Raw genomic sequence first — 17017 nt, forward strand, 5'->3', positions numbered from 1 at the left:
ATAAACGCTGAAATTTATAGGTAATCTGAAGAAATTTATGGAAAATTTTATAATTTTTACATTTAAACAAGATGCATGGTATGAGACTTGAACCCGCAACATTACCATTATTGGCTGCAATCCTTAACTAACTGAATTAGTGTGTTATGCACTTACTAGTCTTTCGCATTTCACATCTGATTACGGAATCGAGTACTAATGTAATGTGCATAAAGAAAGTGAAGCTGACTCACCTGATATATAGTCTGATTTTTAGACTCATCACACCTATTCTATGCTTCTTTCAGCTATTGTGGCATATGTATAATCTCTGCCTTAAGGTTTAGGATAAGTATACCATACAAAAACAATCAATGCACTTCATTTACAACATTAAAAATGATAATTAGAGAAAACAATGCTTATAAATTTATAACAGCAGAAAATCAGTTTCAAAATTATATAATTAAGAAATAAATTTGGTTCATGTGCACATATAAAAATATGCGTTTATTTCCTGTATTTTAATTAAAAAATAAAACATTTAATTACAGAATGCAAATTCATTAATTGTCAATGTATGATATAGTATATAAAAATTGTCAGACTGTGTGCTACAAAAATTAAGGATGAATATTATTACTGTTTTTAGTATAGAGTCAAATAAAAATTATGAACTTGTAGATATCATATTACTTAACTCATTTTACTCGAGAAAGGACCTTGAGTTATATAACTATATACTATTAATAGTGGATTAATTACACTTTAAAAACTTTCTTCATCCATTGAAAATCTTATTATATAAGCTATGAACTTACTCGAGGGAATCACAGAAGCAGGACTAGAAAGTCTGAAGTTTCCATAGCCCTTGAGGTTGCCGCATGCAACCCTGAAGTAATATCTGCAGCCTTGTGTAAGGTCACTAATGTTGCATTCCAGATGCTTCATGTCTAGGATCTCTCTCTCGCCCGCCAAGGGACTGAAGTTTTCATTACAACTCCATTGTACTGCAGACACATCACATAAACAGACAACTATCATTAGTTTTGTATTAAACAACTCTGAATTACCTGACATCTTCGTTATAACTAGACACGAGAATTTCATGCACTATAAAATCGCAAAATATGCATTATCTAACTATGAAATATGCACTATCAAGCGAAAAATACATTAAGATATGCACTTTCATTTTTGTTCCAAATGTCTTATTTCACTTCACTTTTTTTGCAGTTAACAACCTAACATCATTTCTAAATTGGTTTCTGTGAGGTTCCTGCACTTGTCAGTCAATATGTTTTTGTAGACAGAGAATGATCTCTCTACATCACAAGAAGTTATGTGTTTAAACGTATGAACATATTTGTGACAGTGTCAGGTCAAATTTTTCATTCAAGTTTTCGCCACAAAGAACCTTCACTGAACAAAAGAATCCATAGTCCGAGTTAGTATTTATGACCCTGTCCAATTTGTTTTTCGCCGCTACACCCACTTTCCCACGGGAATAACTGAGGGATCTATGGAGTTCTTTGCAGATTCTTTTCTTTTTTTGCATTCCTGCAAGCAGATACGACTTGCTGGTCGACTTGAAATTTTTTAGTACATTTCATCTGAAATTATAATAGACCTTACAGTTACTTAGATACGATTTAAAAGCGGACATCGTAATTTAATTAATTATTTTAGAGAAGTTTTGTAATTTTTTACAAAGAACAACTGCCATATAAAATATTCGGAATAGCATTGCTTAACTCTTTACTGCAACAGTCGCAAAATACGACATCCTCATCTGGTCTAATAAAATCCTTTCTTTAATCCACTGCGCAAAGAGTACACTTTTGGAATCTTTAATTGGAAGCATATTAGAATCACATTAACACACACAAACATTTACGAGATTCACACATTGCAAACACAGTTTAGCGAATGATTCCAATTTTAGAAGAATCTAAATTGCTACTAGTATTGGAAAAGGGAAAGAATTTACAACCTCCCTGAAAGAGAGTGCTTTTGACTTAAATTATTTGTCGGCTGTTTCCTTGAACCCTCTTTATTTCCTCTGTACTATTCTCAAAATATCCAATGTAATAAATCCATTTATGACACGCAGTGTATAGAGGGTCTCGGTAAAGTGTTGTAAAAGTGAACTTCCGTCCAGGAAAAGGTCTTCTACATCGTGAAAATGTAAACATGTTATTTCATTCTTCTGTTATTTAGTTTTTTCTTTTTCTTCTTCAATCCTGATTCCTGAAGCTAAAATAAGGGACCTGACATAACAATCGAGAAACTGAGGTGTCCACTCAAAACCATTAAAACATGGATTAAAACTGAATATAATGTATATTATATGCATTATTAAGCTAGAAATTGTTTAAATATGCATTATGCATTTTTTATTCCAAAAAAAGGCCAAAAATGCAAATCTGCGCAGATAAAGTACACATATTTGGAACCGGAAAGTAATGAAATGGATAAGTACTAAGTTTGAGCTATGTCCTATGTTCCTATAAAAATATGCATTTGCATGGAATTCTTGTCTCTAGTTGTAACAATACATTTTGTGTGTGAGAGCATGCTTGCTTGCGTGAGTGCTTGTCTTTGCATGTGTAACTATGTATAATTAGATAAATATATACGTTTAACGAAAATAAACATATAAGCGAATACAGTAATATGGTACTGTAATGAATTATTTACAATGTACACAGAGAAAATAACTTAATATCTAAGCCTGAATTTAAAAAAAAAAATTGGTTTTATAGTCCCTTTACTTGCGAAAGCATTGCTTGACTCGACATTGTTGTTGATACATTGGATTTCTGCCAGCTATTAGCAAGTCTGCGGATATGTCAATAATTACAATCAATAGGGCCCATTAACACAGTACGGGAATTTCTCGAAACGAGGATTTATTCGAATTGATTTCGAGCAGAGAGCACTGTACATATGGTTCGATTTTTTTCTCTTATTTAGCCTAACTTAAATTTCATTATGCACGGGAAAAATCGAACAATGTGTACACTGCTGTCTGCAAGAAACTGATTCGAATAAATGTCTGTTTCGAGAAATTCCTGTACTGTGTGAACAAGCCTATAGAGATTGAGATCTTGCGAAACATTGTTTACAGATTTGTAGTGGAAATGTGGACCAGTACGCCATTAACCTTTAAAAAAGAATAATAACTAGATAGGTCGTTATTTTATGATTCAAAAAACAGATCAGATTGGTAGGATTCGGGATGTGAACCCGATGTTTTACCTCTGAGTCACCTTGCTTGATTCAAATAATTTGTTTACATGAAAGATACTTATCTTGAGAACATTAATTTTCCATTAATTTACAAAGTCATCGTATAAAATTTCAGTATCCTGATATATATAATGTGTTATGTGTATATAAAGGTATTTCAGAATAGTGAATATTCCGTTTTCATACTACGAAGTAATAGTAATTTAGAGTACAATAGTGTAAATTACCGAGCGTGGTAATGGTAGCGTTTGAGACTCACATTCGGGAGGTCCCGGGTTCAAACCCATGGTCGGCCAGTCTGACTGGGGTTTTTCACTGTTTCTCTCAGTCACAAAGGGAAATGCCGAATTTTAAATATACATTGAAACAATAGCAATAACAAAAATAGTAAAATTAATGGTAATACTTAAATATAAAATCGTTATCATGCACATTAAGGAGTTTAAATATAATGAAATATTGACTAAACATGATATATAATAATTAGTTAATTATAATTTACATCCTAATTCTACTTTATAATAGGTCTAAATGACAATTTATACACACACATAGCTGATTTTTATAGGTTATTCTAACACTCACGAATCAATTCCATGTAAAAGTAAGTAATTATTAATTCTCAATTTAAATTGATTAACTGTTCGATAATACCTGACATGACGAGGTAAGGAGTTCCATAGGCGACAAACTGACACGGTGAAAGATAAGGAATAGAAAGAGATACGATGATGAGAATGGATAATAAAGTCTGATGTTTAATTCCGCAATGTTGTAAGATAGTGAAAGCGAATTCTCAGATATTTTGAAGTAGAAGTGAGTAATATTCTAAATAGAACGGATAAAGAATGAGCTGTTCTCTGCTCCTTTAGATGGACCCATGAAAGAACTTCAAAAGATAAAGTTATATGGTCAAATCTACGAATATTGCAGATGAAGCGGACACACACATTATGAACACGTTGTAGTCTTTCAGTTAAATTGGCTTTGTTAAGATAGAATCACAGTAATCAAAATGGGGCACCACTAGCGATAGAACAATGTTTCTTTTTATAGAAAGTCTTGCTTCTTTGATTTTTGCGTTTTGACTTTCTTATGATTTGATATATTTAATAAAGAAACCCTCCTTATTAAACACATTCATAAATTTACCTTTGAACTTTGTGCAGATGGCCGAATCCTGTTGTTCAGGTTCCTGGAATCGAACTGTAACTGAATTTGTCCCTGTCACATCCACAGCTACAAGAAATGGCACGTCAGGTGGCCCTGTGATTGAAAAAGGAAAGAGACTATTTTAATCATCTGTATTTTTATTTACTCCCTCTGTTCCAAAATATGATATAGAAAGATGTAATTAATTCTGTTCCAAAATATGGTATACATTTGTTAAAGTTCTCAGTAATATAATGTAACTTTAATACATCTTCTAGATACTTATTTATTTGATAAATTTACACAAGAAAAACATAATAATTAGGTACATTTCATTCTGTGTGATGTTAAATTAATAAAATAAAAAACAAACAAACATTGTTTTGAGAGAGGCCAGTTAACATAAAAAGTGCAATAAATTATAACCCGTTTTTGTACGACTGTTGAGCCTTAGATGTTCTTTTCAAAATTTGACTGGGTTGGTGTTACATTTTCTGAAACAGGAACACCACAGCAAGTGCCCATTTGATTTCTGTTCATAATGAACTATTTTAATACAGGGTTGTTTCCGATCTCTGATAACGAATTTGAATGATGTCATGTGCGTCAGGAATCACACTGACAGCTGAATTGCGGCGAGAGGTGACAGACCATTAGTGAGTGATTTCATGATCAGAGTGCACGGTGTATCACAGTAGCAATGCCCAAGAAAATCGAGCCTTTTTGGGAGGAGTACATAACAACTCTTTCCAATGCCAAGTACAGTTACGTGAAAATCATAGGAGCCTGCAAAAAACGTGGTTTCGTTATTTCCAAGAAAGGCATCTTGTGTGTACCTAATAAGACTGGCAAAGCTCGGATGGGATTAATTCCAGAGTGGAAAAAGCAAGCAAATCCACCCCCCCCCCGTCACAAGTCGCCACACCCCACAGGATGATACAAATTAATTCCATTCGAGCTTTACCAATCTTATTAAGTACACAGAAGATGCCTTTCTTGGAAATAACGAAACCTCGTTTATTGCAGGCTTCTTTTATTTTAACTTAACTGTACTTGGCATCGGAAAGGGTTGTTATGTACTCCTCCCTAAAAGGCTCGATTTTCTTAGGAATTTCTGCTGTGAGTCGCCCGTGCACTCTATGAGATCACTCACTACTGGTCTGTCACCTCGCGCCACAGTTCAGCTGTCGTGTGACTCCTGACGCACATGATGTCATTCAAATTCGTTATCAGAGATCGGAAACAACCCTGTATTATAGTTTTATGCACTACAGAAGATTAGAAACATTCACAACTGCACTGTCCAATAGTCGCTTCACTACTCGACAGAATACCACACCGCAAAACATTCCGTGCGCACATGCGCAATAATCGAACTTGTTTTGTTTGTTACTATACCATATTTTGGAACGGAGGGAGTACTATTTATTTTCTTGATACAGTGCGTTCGTAGCTCAGCCCGACCACTAAAACATTCAAATTTGAAAATTGTACTTTCAATAATTGTTCCTTTTAAAATTATTCATGTTTATTTTTTATTTTGTCATCCTTAATTAAAAGCTTTCTTGTTTATTTCAACATCCCTATTTAAAACTTTTTTAACACTTGTTTATATTATTTAGGTTATGTTATAACGGTCCGGCCAAGCTACGAACACACTGTAGTATTTCAATTTTTTGAATACTAGATCTTATGGTCTGAAAATCGATCATATATGCCATTAAGACTGCTAAAGAGATTCTCTTATCATCTAGGCAAGCTATGTGAGGGTATGAGAGTAAAAATATTTTAAGTTACGATACTTTTTATCCTTTGCATTTGTTTTGTTGTTCAATAACAGGTTGTTTGTTTATGATTAGTGACACCAATAATACGGGGAAGTAAATCTCAAGAAAATGAGCAGCTAAACATGAAAAACACTGCATCTTATGGTCCCAAAATACTGTACATTAATGGTGTACAGTTTTAAGTGGGGTTAGCAAGAGTTAATCTCCAATGTCTACTGAGCACGTTACTGTAAAACATTTACAGGTATAAAGAGCCAGTATTTGTTAACGTTTTCACAGAAATCTCCATCCTACTGCTAAATCTAATCCCTTGCTTTTTCATTTTGGTTATGGATTAGTTCACGTCAGTTATTAAGAGTACTGTTAGTGAATCCTTACGAGCTTGGTCAAAGCCGAGTAGCATCTTCTTGAGGCCCTTGACTCTCCTCTCCCACAGCAGCAGTTGTTTGTCTGTGGTAGCATCACTTCCTCCTCCACTGCAGCCTGTCATGGCTGCCGTTGCCATGCTGCTACCAATCACACTGAATGGCGACGACGCTGACGTCGAGGAGCGGTTGTTAATGTTGTTGTGGTGATGGTGGTTGTGGTTGTTGTTGTTATTGTTGCAACTCGATGTCTCATCCAGGGGTAACAGCCCCCCACTACTTCCACCTCCAAGTTCTTTCACCCTCTGTTCTGCTTCTGCTAGTAGCTGCTTTAAGTGGCTGCCCAGTGATTCAGGACTCTTGACTGCAACACGGAGATGTCAAATAAAGGAAATATTAAACTACAGACAAATAAAAAAATATCATGAAGTTGTGTGTGTGTTTTTTTTAATAAGCATGATCAAGGAAGGATCAGAAAAATCATTTACAGGGCTTGAGTCTCTATTTTGCTTGTCTTGTAGACGTGAGAAGCTTCCTGTTTGGAAATGGCTAAATAGAAAGCATAAATAGTATTAAAAACTACTGAAGACTGTAAGCATCAAAGTTATTTCCTTTTCTTGGGGTTTATAACAAGTATAATATTTTTCTAGATTGTTCAGGGCTCCTGCTTCTTACGGGGATTTTATCTCGGACAGCTCTGAGGATCTTATAGGGTCCATGGATGATATTTTCATTTGTGTTTCCCATTTACAACCCTGTTACTTTAGGAGGTTTTAATCAAAGAATAAAGTATGAACAATCCTTCTAAATTGTTCTAGCTATATAGGGTACATCTGAACCGAGTTTTTGATCCTCTAACTGAACATTGTGTGATGACAGCCCATACAAGATAGAAAAGGGATGGGTCCCCTCTTGTCCTGCACGTATAAAAATAGATAAAACTACTAAGCAGCTCAACTTAGTAATGATGTTTTCATACTATTTTTTATCGAGGAGAGGGAAGATGAATGAAAACTGGATGGAGTTACTGGGTCTTGGAGAATTACTTTTTTCGATAATGCTTTCAATTTCAATTGAGACATTATTATTATTATTATTATTATTATTATTATTATTATTATTATTATTATTATTATTATCGGTGCCGGATTTAGGCGTAGACACCATTCACCATATCGTCTGTTTAGATAATTGTCTTGTACATAGAAGGAAATGGGATGGGGAGAGTTCGGCATACATACGAAGCATGAATGTTGCCGCTTTACCATATCCAGGTGCTCGGTTCACTGGAGGCTCCAACCAGCATAAAGAAAAGGCATTATCTCGTATTTCCACAAACTCATGTTTGCCTCTCTTCGCTTTTACTTCTCATTCCTAAATTTTTTAACATCACTTTTGAAACACTCTGTATTTGTACCGGTATGTGAATAACGTGTACGTTTATGGACGTAATGCGAGGTTTGTTTCATTATTTACTTTTTTTTCCTTTATTTTTTACGTAGGAGGGAACCAAAGGCTTACACTGCAGCCTGAAGCTTATTGTGCTTACCACTTCTGTTGTATGAATGATTCTGTCCAGTGGCGGTTCCTCGGGGGAGGGAAGGGAGGAACGTCCTCCTCACATTTTCTTCTTTTGAAAGTAAATACCAAATAAAATATGTGCCTTGAAATTAGAGGAAGATTCGATAATTTTTAAGTTCACAGCTATAAGAAAAACTCGGTCGATCGAGTTTTAAACGACGCGCGCTCATGTGCTGTAGAAAACTGTGAGAAAGATGCGAGATTGTCTGTGTAGAAGAAAGGCACTCCATTCCTCCTCTGCTGCAGTTAACACACACAGACAACAGCGCACTAGCGGCCAGAGAAAGAAGCAGAGTTTTAAAGCAAGTAAATGAACGGAGAGGGAGGAGATCCTCCTCTGAATCAGTTATGGGCGGGAAATAGAAACCGACTGGTCGTGCAGCAAGCTCGCTACCGCTGCCATCTAACGATCTTGCATTCAACCGGACTATAACACATCTAGGAGGAGACACAACAAAAACAGTTTTAACGCAACGCTATGAAAGACAACATGTAAACTTTTTTTTTAAATTATAAATCAAAAATATTATTCATTGCACTTTATATAGGCTACTATTCATGGTTTGAAACTTTCGTGGATATTTGAAAGTTAAAGTCGGGTTTATGTAAAACAAAGAGGAAGTAGTTTTACGTAGTTGGCCCCTGAAATTCACTTCTATTCATTGTTTACTAGACAGGGCAACAGCCAAGTTGTCAGTTTTGTACAAATATATTTGAAACTGAAAGTAGGTACTCCAAACTACATCATTTTTAACATAAAAATTAATCGGCCACTGGCAGCTTTGAACAATAATGATAGTATGACTTTACAAGAACTGACATTCTTCAAAAGTATGTGATACTGAACTTGTAAAATGTACATGTGGCAACACAGACCACGTGGGTGGGTGCAGTGTTCTCGCTTTCCTCAGATTATTTCCCATTTCAATTTCCGTGAAACAGTTCCGGTTACGAGTTAGTAGCTAGTCTCTTCCAACACGTGTGATGCTGTAGTGTGCTCGAAAAATGCTACGAGGTTGTGAATTTCCTTGTAATTGTTAAATTGTGCAATTATTCAACAATGAATGGAAGTGAAATCATAATATATTTTGGACAATTTAGGAAACTCAGTTTACAAGAACAGATTATTGCTATACAGAAGGGAAGGCCAACCCCAACACTACCTGGTCTTACATGTAGGCTAATTTGTAGCATGCTTCTCTCAAGAAGGTGTCATTTAGTGCTGATAATTTCTTTCCTCCTCTTAAGAAATATGCAGGAGCCGCCACTGATTCTGTCGCCGAAAGGCCGTGCATGCGGATTTAACTTTTAACCGTTATATATGATTGTATCTCATTACATTTAGTAATTAATGTAAGAGCTGTAAGAAATAAAGAATAAAAGGATGGTTAATTTAATTATCTAACTGCTAACACATAATTTACTTTTCTTTTATTAGTTCGCGAAAAATTCCAATCCAATTTTGATTAATCGTATGACTGACAGATTTGAGTCTCAGCTGACATCTGAGTTCACTGACCAGCCTGCCTAATTGACTGATGGAGCGGCTGACTTGACTGACTACCGTACTGATTTGCCTGATTGAACTTAATGAGTGATCTCTTACGGAGTTACCTGGCTATATTTTCAGCTCAAGTGGAAGGTCAGATATGACACCTCCATATAATTAATGAAAGAGTGCTGGTTTGCAATATCGAACATTTTCTCTTTGAGCTATGGGTAGGTGATAACAATACTGTTTGTGACATTATGGCTGAGAAAACTGGAGTTCCTGAAGAAAATTTCTTCCAGTATCGCTTTTTAATGATTGACTGATAGATTGATCATTGATTAGGTGATTAAATCAGTTGGCATTCCTTACGGTAATTAAAAACAAAATTGTGGAGATTATTTTAATTGAAGATATTTAAAATACTTACACTGATTCCCCTCTTGAGCGCCAAATGCTACCAGCATCTTAGCAAGTTGTCGATTGTTGCTCAGAACTGCCACGTCCAAAGGTGACAGTCCATCGCTGTTCACACTGGAATTAAAAACAGATATAATCTAGCACATAAATGAGTTGCAAATTTGAGTGCCTTCACTCATAATATGGTGGTCACTTTGAGTTCAGATAAACAGTGACGTAGGAGTCGAGGTGAACAGGGTGGCCTGCTAGCATTCCGCGTCTATGAAGTCCCTGTACAGGTAATATTGTGCATTATTTATTCTATATTTAAACAATATTTCGTGTATAGTTTTTTTCAAAACTATCAGTTCTGAAAATACTCAAGGGAATAAAATATAGCTATTCTTAAAAATGATAATTTTCTGCAATTTCCATAATTTATTTACAGTGTTTAACTCTAATAAAAAACAGAAATGGACATATTATAGTTATAATCTGATACTGAATTGTTCAATTCCGATCACTGACTAGTGAACTTTGTAGATCTCTTCACTGCCATCAGCGTTAATCCATGGGCTACAGTTGGGGGTGGTTCTGTCTCGAAAATTATGATAATGGTTAATGGAACAAATAGTGAAATTTTGGCATTGGAAACGGGAGCACCTCGCGAAACTCTGCCCCAGACATTGTCCTTGACACCACAAATTCTTTTTGAATTACTGGGACTTGAACCTGAATCTTTGCCATGGAAAGGTGATGTTTTGCTTTTCGATTAAGAGTGTACACGAAATTCAGATATTTACGAATCACTGAAATATGTAACATAATAATTAGAAGTTTATCCTAATGTGAATGTGGTATTAAGAATATTGCATTAAAATTCTTGTTACTTTACATAAGAAACTGTAGCTGGATTTTTTTATATTATTAGTGAAAAAAATTACGTTTCGAATGTTTAATCAAAGATTTATTCTATCTTTGTTTTTAGATGAAAATGGGTGCTCGTTGGAGTCGTTATAAACGGCTGACTTCACTTGACTGATCAATCACTGAATATAAGAGGCAAGATACTCGTATTATAAGTAAACAAAAATGAGAGGAAGTTCCAAGACAAATGCATGAAAATGAAATTTAAACGCGAAATAATAATAATAATAATAATAATAATAATAATAATAATAATAATAATAATAATAATAATAATACCTAATAAAAGCACACAATGTGCAAGCTTATTAATTCATTTGTCACTATAGAATGTGTTAGAGGCTTCTGTCTTCGCTCATATTTCTTAACATGATAGCTATCACACTGCTTGCCACAAAGAATGATATAGACTAGAGATCTGCTGATGGTAATTCTTGTTTATCACATACCTCGTGAAGGGAAGCGTGCATTGAGAATCTTATTACTATGTAAAAGGTGAAATATAACAGAATATTATTAATAGTTGGATATCAGATTATAACGGAAGTAAAAAATAATGTTTGTATATTAATGGAAGCTAAAGAATGAAACATAAAGGGAAAATCGTAGAATAAATATACAGGGTGATCCGTTTGGGTATGGATAAAATAAAAACACAGTAAAGCATTTACTACTGGACTTCATTTGTTGAAACTTTGTGCATACAACACTGAAATATGGGGGATTGCTCAGAGCTCAACACGACCCCCATTGCGCACCCTGTACAACTCATAACGGTGATGCAATTCAGCCCATGTCCGTTGTAACATAAGAGGGGTGATTTGTAGAAAAGCTTGAGTAATTTTTATTCTCAGATCATCAATGTTCCTGGGTTTTTGTGAATAGACAATGTCTTTAACAAAACCCCACACGAAGAAATCAGGAGGGGGTAGATCTGGGGAGTTTGGGAGCCAAGCCAAGAGATAGCTGCTTCTCGTACTGGGTTTCGCCTGCGATCTCCTGCATGTTTTTTTAAACATAGAACCTGTTTCTACAAATGTTCGATACCACAACATTATGGAATCGTATTTAGGTACATTACGCACACCATACGTTGAAATTCCCTTTGAATTCTTTTAACACTCTCAAATTTAGCATACTAAAGAACATACTGTGCCAGCTGTTGATTTGTAATAGACATTTTTAATCATCTACTATTTTCATTTATCCTTTCAGATTATGCATCGTTGATTGTCATATATGGAAACTCCCATCTTTTAATCATAATATAGGCCTAACCAGCAAGAAATTTTCCTACTATCATAATAACTTTATAATAATAAATTAATATTATCCATACACAAACGGATCAGACTGTATAATAATCCATCTTTGCTTTCTTCTACTCATAGATATTTTCTGTGGCTGCAATACAAAGGGTCGGTAAAAAAATACATTTTAACCATTGTGTGCCAAGTGAAACTATCGTCTTCTGCGATTCTGAACATGACTTGGTTTCAGAACTGGATTATTTCCTTGTTATACCGAGATGAAATTAGTAGTATAAAAATTAGATAAAATTACGTAACCGTATAAACAGTCTAAATGTTTTACTACATTCATCTTCTTCATCATCATCATCATCATCATCATCATCATCATCATCATCATCATCATCATCATCAAGATATTTTAGAACTATCTCGTCCTGTATAAGTCGCCCACTATTTGAATATCTCTGTTGTCGGTAGCGTTGTGTTGTTTTTACGTTCGCTGTAGGCTGTAGACATACTGTACATAGCAGAGGATTAATACGTAGACCTACAGTTAACACAAAGAGAAAGTTTCAGTATGTGACTCATTGTCATTGTCATTGGCTTTATTTTTGTGCGGAAGAGATGCCTGAAAGCTAGCATCGCAGCCTTGAAATGGCCTTTTGGCTAAAGTATCCTACCGTTCCTATATTAAAGAATGTTAGTTGAATTCCGAATGCAGCTTTCTTTGTAGATAACAAGATTCAGCTGCGTGGTGCCATCTGTCGATTCAGCCATGTAAGCTTAACGTTCAGGCGAAGTCCCACTAGAGCGGTTCATACTGTAGTATAATTTATAGGTGGTTGCAGTTAACTTACGTAGGCAATCTACTGTAAGTTTGCATTCTGAAAACAGTCTTGAGCATAGTGGATTTAATCCCGACAGAAATACAGTAAATAACGAAATATGGGGACGGGGGTTCTGTTTTGCAATATTACGAGTAAAACATAACTATATACAGGATTAAGTTGTTATTAAAGTAATAAAAAAATAATATAGCAAATAAAACTGTACATACATAAAATCTTCCTTAAAAACACTTACTATTTGAAAAGAAAGTCTATTCTGCGTTCTTTGCTATGGGCGAACGAACTTATTGATAATTTTCTGGTTGTATTGGAAATGTTCATTGTAAATTTCCACTCAAAGTATTGCTAATGTCGAAAGCTTCTCTTGTCCCATGATATTTACCAGAAATTTTTTACCTTTAATGTATAAAAATAATACTCAACCGCAAAGGTTATATGCCGACTGCAACCAACCATCGCAATAGACAGCCTAACCGATCCGTTTGTGAAAAAAGCTACGCTATACACACATATCAGTGGTGTTGAACAGCAACCTCGTATGAAAAAGAATTCAATTTTACAGGAGAGCGGAAAAACATTTTACTATCTTAAAAACGAACAAGTGTCTGACATAAAATGATAGCCTATTTAAATCTTTTCTTATGAAGTTTTTATCTATATCTTGACCCAGAGGTTCCCAACATTTTTTGACTGACAACACACTTTACAGAACGCTCACGATATCGCGACACACTTATTTGTTTTTAATAATAATAATAATAATAATAATAATAATAATAATAATAATAACAACAACAATAATATAAGAACCAATGCTTTCTTCTAGAAGAAAAGGCGGTGGAACTCTGTGTAGAATATTTTATAGCGAATGGGGAGATGATTGCTGTTCATTGCAATGGAATTTTGTCGTTTTTAACCTCTTTTCGTCCAACTAAGACTTTCAAAGTCTAAGCCGTTCCAGCGCTTTCCGCCAGAAAAGAAAACACTGATAACTTCTATGTACTGTTGAACATCTAGTGTTGTAATTAGGTCGATGTTAACACGCAATCTAAAAAAAAAAAAAAAAAAAAAAAAAAAAAAAAAAAAAAAAAAAAAACTTCAGTGGCATTAGAAAAAACTAAGGTACAATACCTGTGTGCCAAAAATTCCAACCTGTCTATACTGGACGTTGGATAACAGATTTTCCCCTGTCTTGACCTATGATCTGTTTACAGAAGGTTCAGGAAAATTTCCTTGATAAAAATCAAGTGAAATCATATTTTGTTCATTTCTTTGACATACGAAGTTGCTGTTTAACATAATCATTATGAGAAAACAAGCGAGAATTTTGACCGTCATAGGTGGCAGAACAATTGCCACACCCCGCGCTGGACTGAATGAAAACGAAAGTTGTGTCTGTCGCTGTTAAACGAATTGCTGCTCAGAAAGAAATGAAATGCTATCGACTTCCTATATCATAATATGTTGATTAAAATTAAGTTTTTCTGAATTTATAAGGGCATTTGAAACTTTGAAGTCGTTTTTCCCAGAACTAAGAAAATGCACATTCATGGTTTTGGCACGAGGGAGACAATGTAATAAATGTGGTGATTGCGCCATTCCAGTAGTACTCTTTTACTCCCCCTTCCCCCGAAGCGTACTGCGTCTCCTCAGACAGATGTCATCTGTAAGCCAGTCACAATACTACATTATTACTCGACCAAGGCCAGTGGAGTCCTGCAGCCCGGAGCCGTGGCGCTACTGCTTCTGTGTTCGTAATACCGCATCGCGATAGTTCACATTACGCCCTCAGCTCCACTCGCCTTGGTCTAGTAATACTATACACGTTTTCGGTGAATACTATGAAAATGATGATGATAAACATTGAAATGGAGGGTGATGGTGAATAACGGGATTAAAACCAGAGTCATCAATGCTGTGCCAGCTGTTTTATCAAGACGATAAATAACATGATTAGTTTAGCAGCTGATTGTAACGAGTTTATCCTCTTTATGTCGCTTGTAACTGCTTACGATTTTGTCACAGTAGTAACTCGCTTGTTTGCAACGGGCACCCACAAGCAAACATTCTCATAGGAGCAGATAAAAAAGTTAATTTTTTTCTTCCACCATGTTAATAATGTCAAAACAAGTGATTATACAAATTTTGACCACTCGAGCACAATTACGAGGGCCGTAAAAATAAGTTTTCCTGGAGCCGTTTACAGAAAGAAAACACAGTTTCACTGGAAAAATTTATTGGAACAGATACATAACTGTTGAGCCATTTTTCAACACATTCCCTACTGGAATTGAGACATTTGTCATACCGTTGGATCGGCACTATCATACACTGGTTCCGATCCAGGCGGCAGACTTCTACGACACAGGAATACAAAAGTTGATCCCACGGTATGACAAATGTCTCAATTTCGATGGGAAATATGTTGAAAAGTAGCTCAACAATTGCTGTATATGTTCCAATAAATCTTTAAATAAAATTGTGTTTTCTTTCTGTAAATGGCCCCGGGAAACTTATTTTTACGGCCCTTGTAGTTACGTTCTAGTGGCCACAATTTGTATAAGTACTTATTTTGACATTATTAACACGGTGGAAGAAAAAGAAACTTTATCTGCCGCCATGAGAATGTTTGTTTGTCAGATAATGATCGAGTTACACTATAAAACTCAAATATTCTCTTCATCTCTTTAACTTAAAATCAAACATCTTCCTCCTTCATATACTGCTCTCGCCTAAGACTTCTTAGGCTTTTCAGCTATTTCTGATTGAGAATGTCTATAGTTAAAATGTTTGGCTTGTTACGTAGGCTTACCTATTGACATCGACGTCTGTAGACTCTAGAATAGTGCGGGCTCTGTCCACATGACCATGTTCAACAGCAGCAAACAATGCTGAAACAACAGAAATGATAGTGTAACCCATATGTAAGTAATACAAAATGATAACATATTAACCACCTTTTGAACGGTGCCGTAGCCCGTACGACTATGCCAATAGAGTTTGTTTCTTAACAATGAATAATGTGAGAAGTTTCACTAATATTTGTTGAAAATATTTGCGCTTGAAATATTATAAATAGCGCTCTTTTGCTAGTCTACTGCATCTACTCATTAAATACAGTTGATATTATTGTAAAGCACAACAAAAAAAAAAAAATATAAGAGATGGATATTAAGAACAAGTGTAGGATTAGAACGCTAACAAAATCTCTTCAGGTGTGATAAGTCTAACTGAAACCACATTGAAATATTGTTCTATTACCCTGTTGAAATATTAAAAATAACTGGCATAATAATTATTTTAATAAGTGTAGTATATGATTATGTTTCGTGACCAGAATATTGTACGAAATGGAAATATAAAAATTGGAGATTTATCCTTCGAAGAGGTGGGAAAATTTCAAATATCTTGGAGCAACAGTAACAAATATACTCGGGAGGAAATTAAACGTAGAACAAATATGGGAAATGCTTGTTATTATTCGATTGTCATCTAGTCTGCTGTCAAAAAATCTGGAAGTTAGAATTTATAAAACAGTTATATTACCGGTTGTTCTGTATGGTTGTGAAACTTGGACTCTCACTTTGCCAGAGGAACAGAGATTAAGGGTGTTTGAGAATAAAGTGGTTAGGAAAATATTTGGGGCTAAGAGGGATGAAGTTACAGGAGAATGGAGAAAGTTACACAACGCAACACTGCACGCATTGTATTCATCACCTGACATAATTAAGAACATTAAATCCAGACGTTTGAGATGGGCAGGGCATGTAGCACGTATAAGCGAATCCAGAAATGCATGTAGAGTGTCAGTTGGGAGACTGGAGGGAAAAAGACCTTCGGGGAGGCCGAGATAGATGGGAGGATAATATTAAAATGGATTTGAGGGAGGTGGGATATGATGATAGAGACTGGATTAATCTTGCACAAGATAGGGATCGATGGCGGTCTAGGTGAGAGCGGCAATAAACCTGCGGGTTCCTTAAAA

The 17017-nt window shown here is 35.2% G+C and overlaps 1 protein-coding gene across 4 annotated transcripts in view; it reads right to left on the reverse strand.

Annotated features, from left to right (window-relative positions):
- Window positions 1-17017, reverse strand: part of wake (wide awake) — an 883946-nt gene that overhangs the window by 26946 nt on the left and 839983 nt on the right. For all 4 annotated transcript variants that reach the window (XM_069828855.1, XM_069828856.1, XM_069828857.1 and 1 more), the window contains 5 exons: window positions 15845-15923; window positions 10036-10139; window positions 6549-6899; window positions 4384-4497; window positions 801-989 (listed from right to left, as the gene is read on the reverse strand). In XM_069828855.1, the coding sequence (XP_069684956.1) occupies window positions 801-989; window positions 4384-4497; window positions 6549-6899; window positions 10036-10139; window positions 15845-15923 (837 nt within the window). The remainder of the gene's footprint in view (window positions 1-800; window positions 990-4383; window positions 4498-6548; window positions 6900-10035; window positions 10140-15844; window positions 15924-17017) is intronic.

The sequence above is a fragment of the Periplaneta americana genome, chromosome 6, assembly GCF_040183065.1.
Source record: "Periplaneta americana isolate PAMFEO1 chromosome 6, P.americana_PAMFEO1_priV1, whole genome shotgun sequence".
Classification (NCBI taxonomy): domain Eukaryota; kingdom Metazoa; phylum Arthropoda; class Insecta; order Blattodea; family Blattidae; genus Periplaneta; species Periplaneta americana.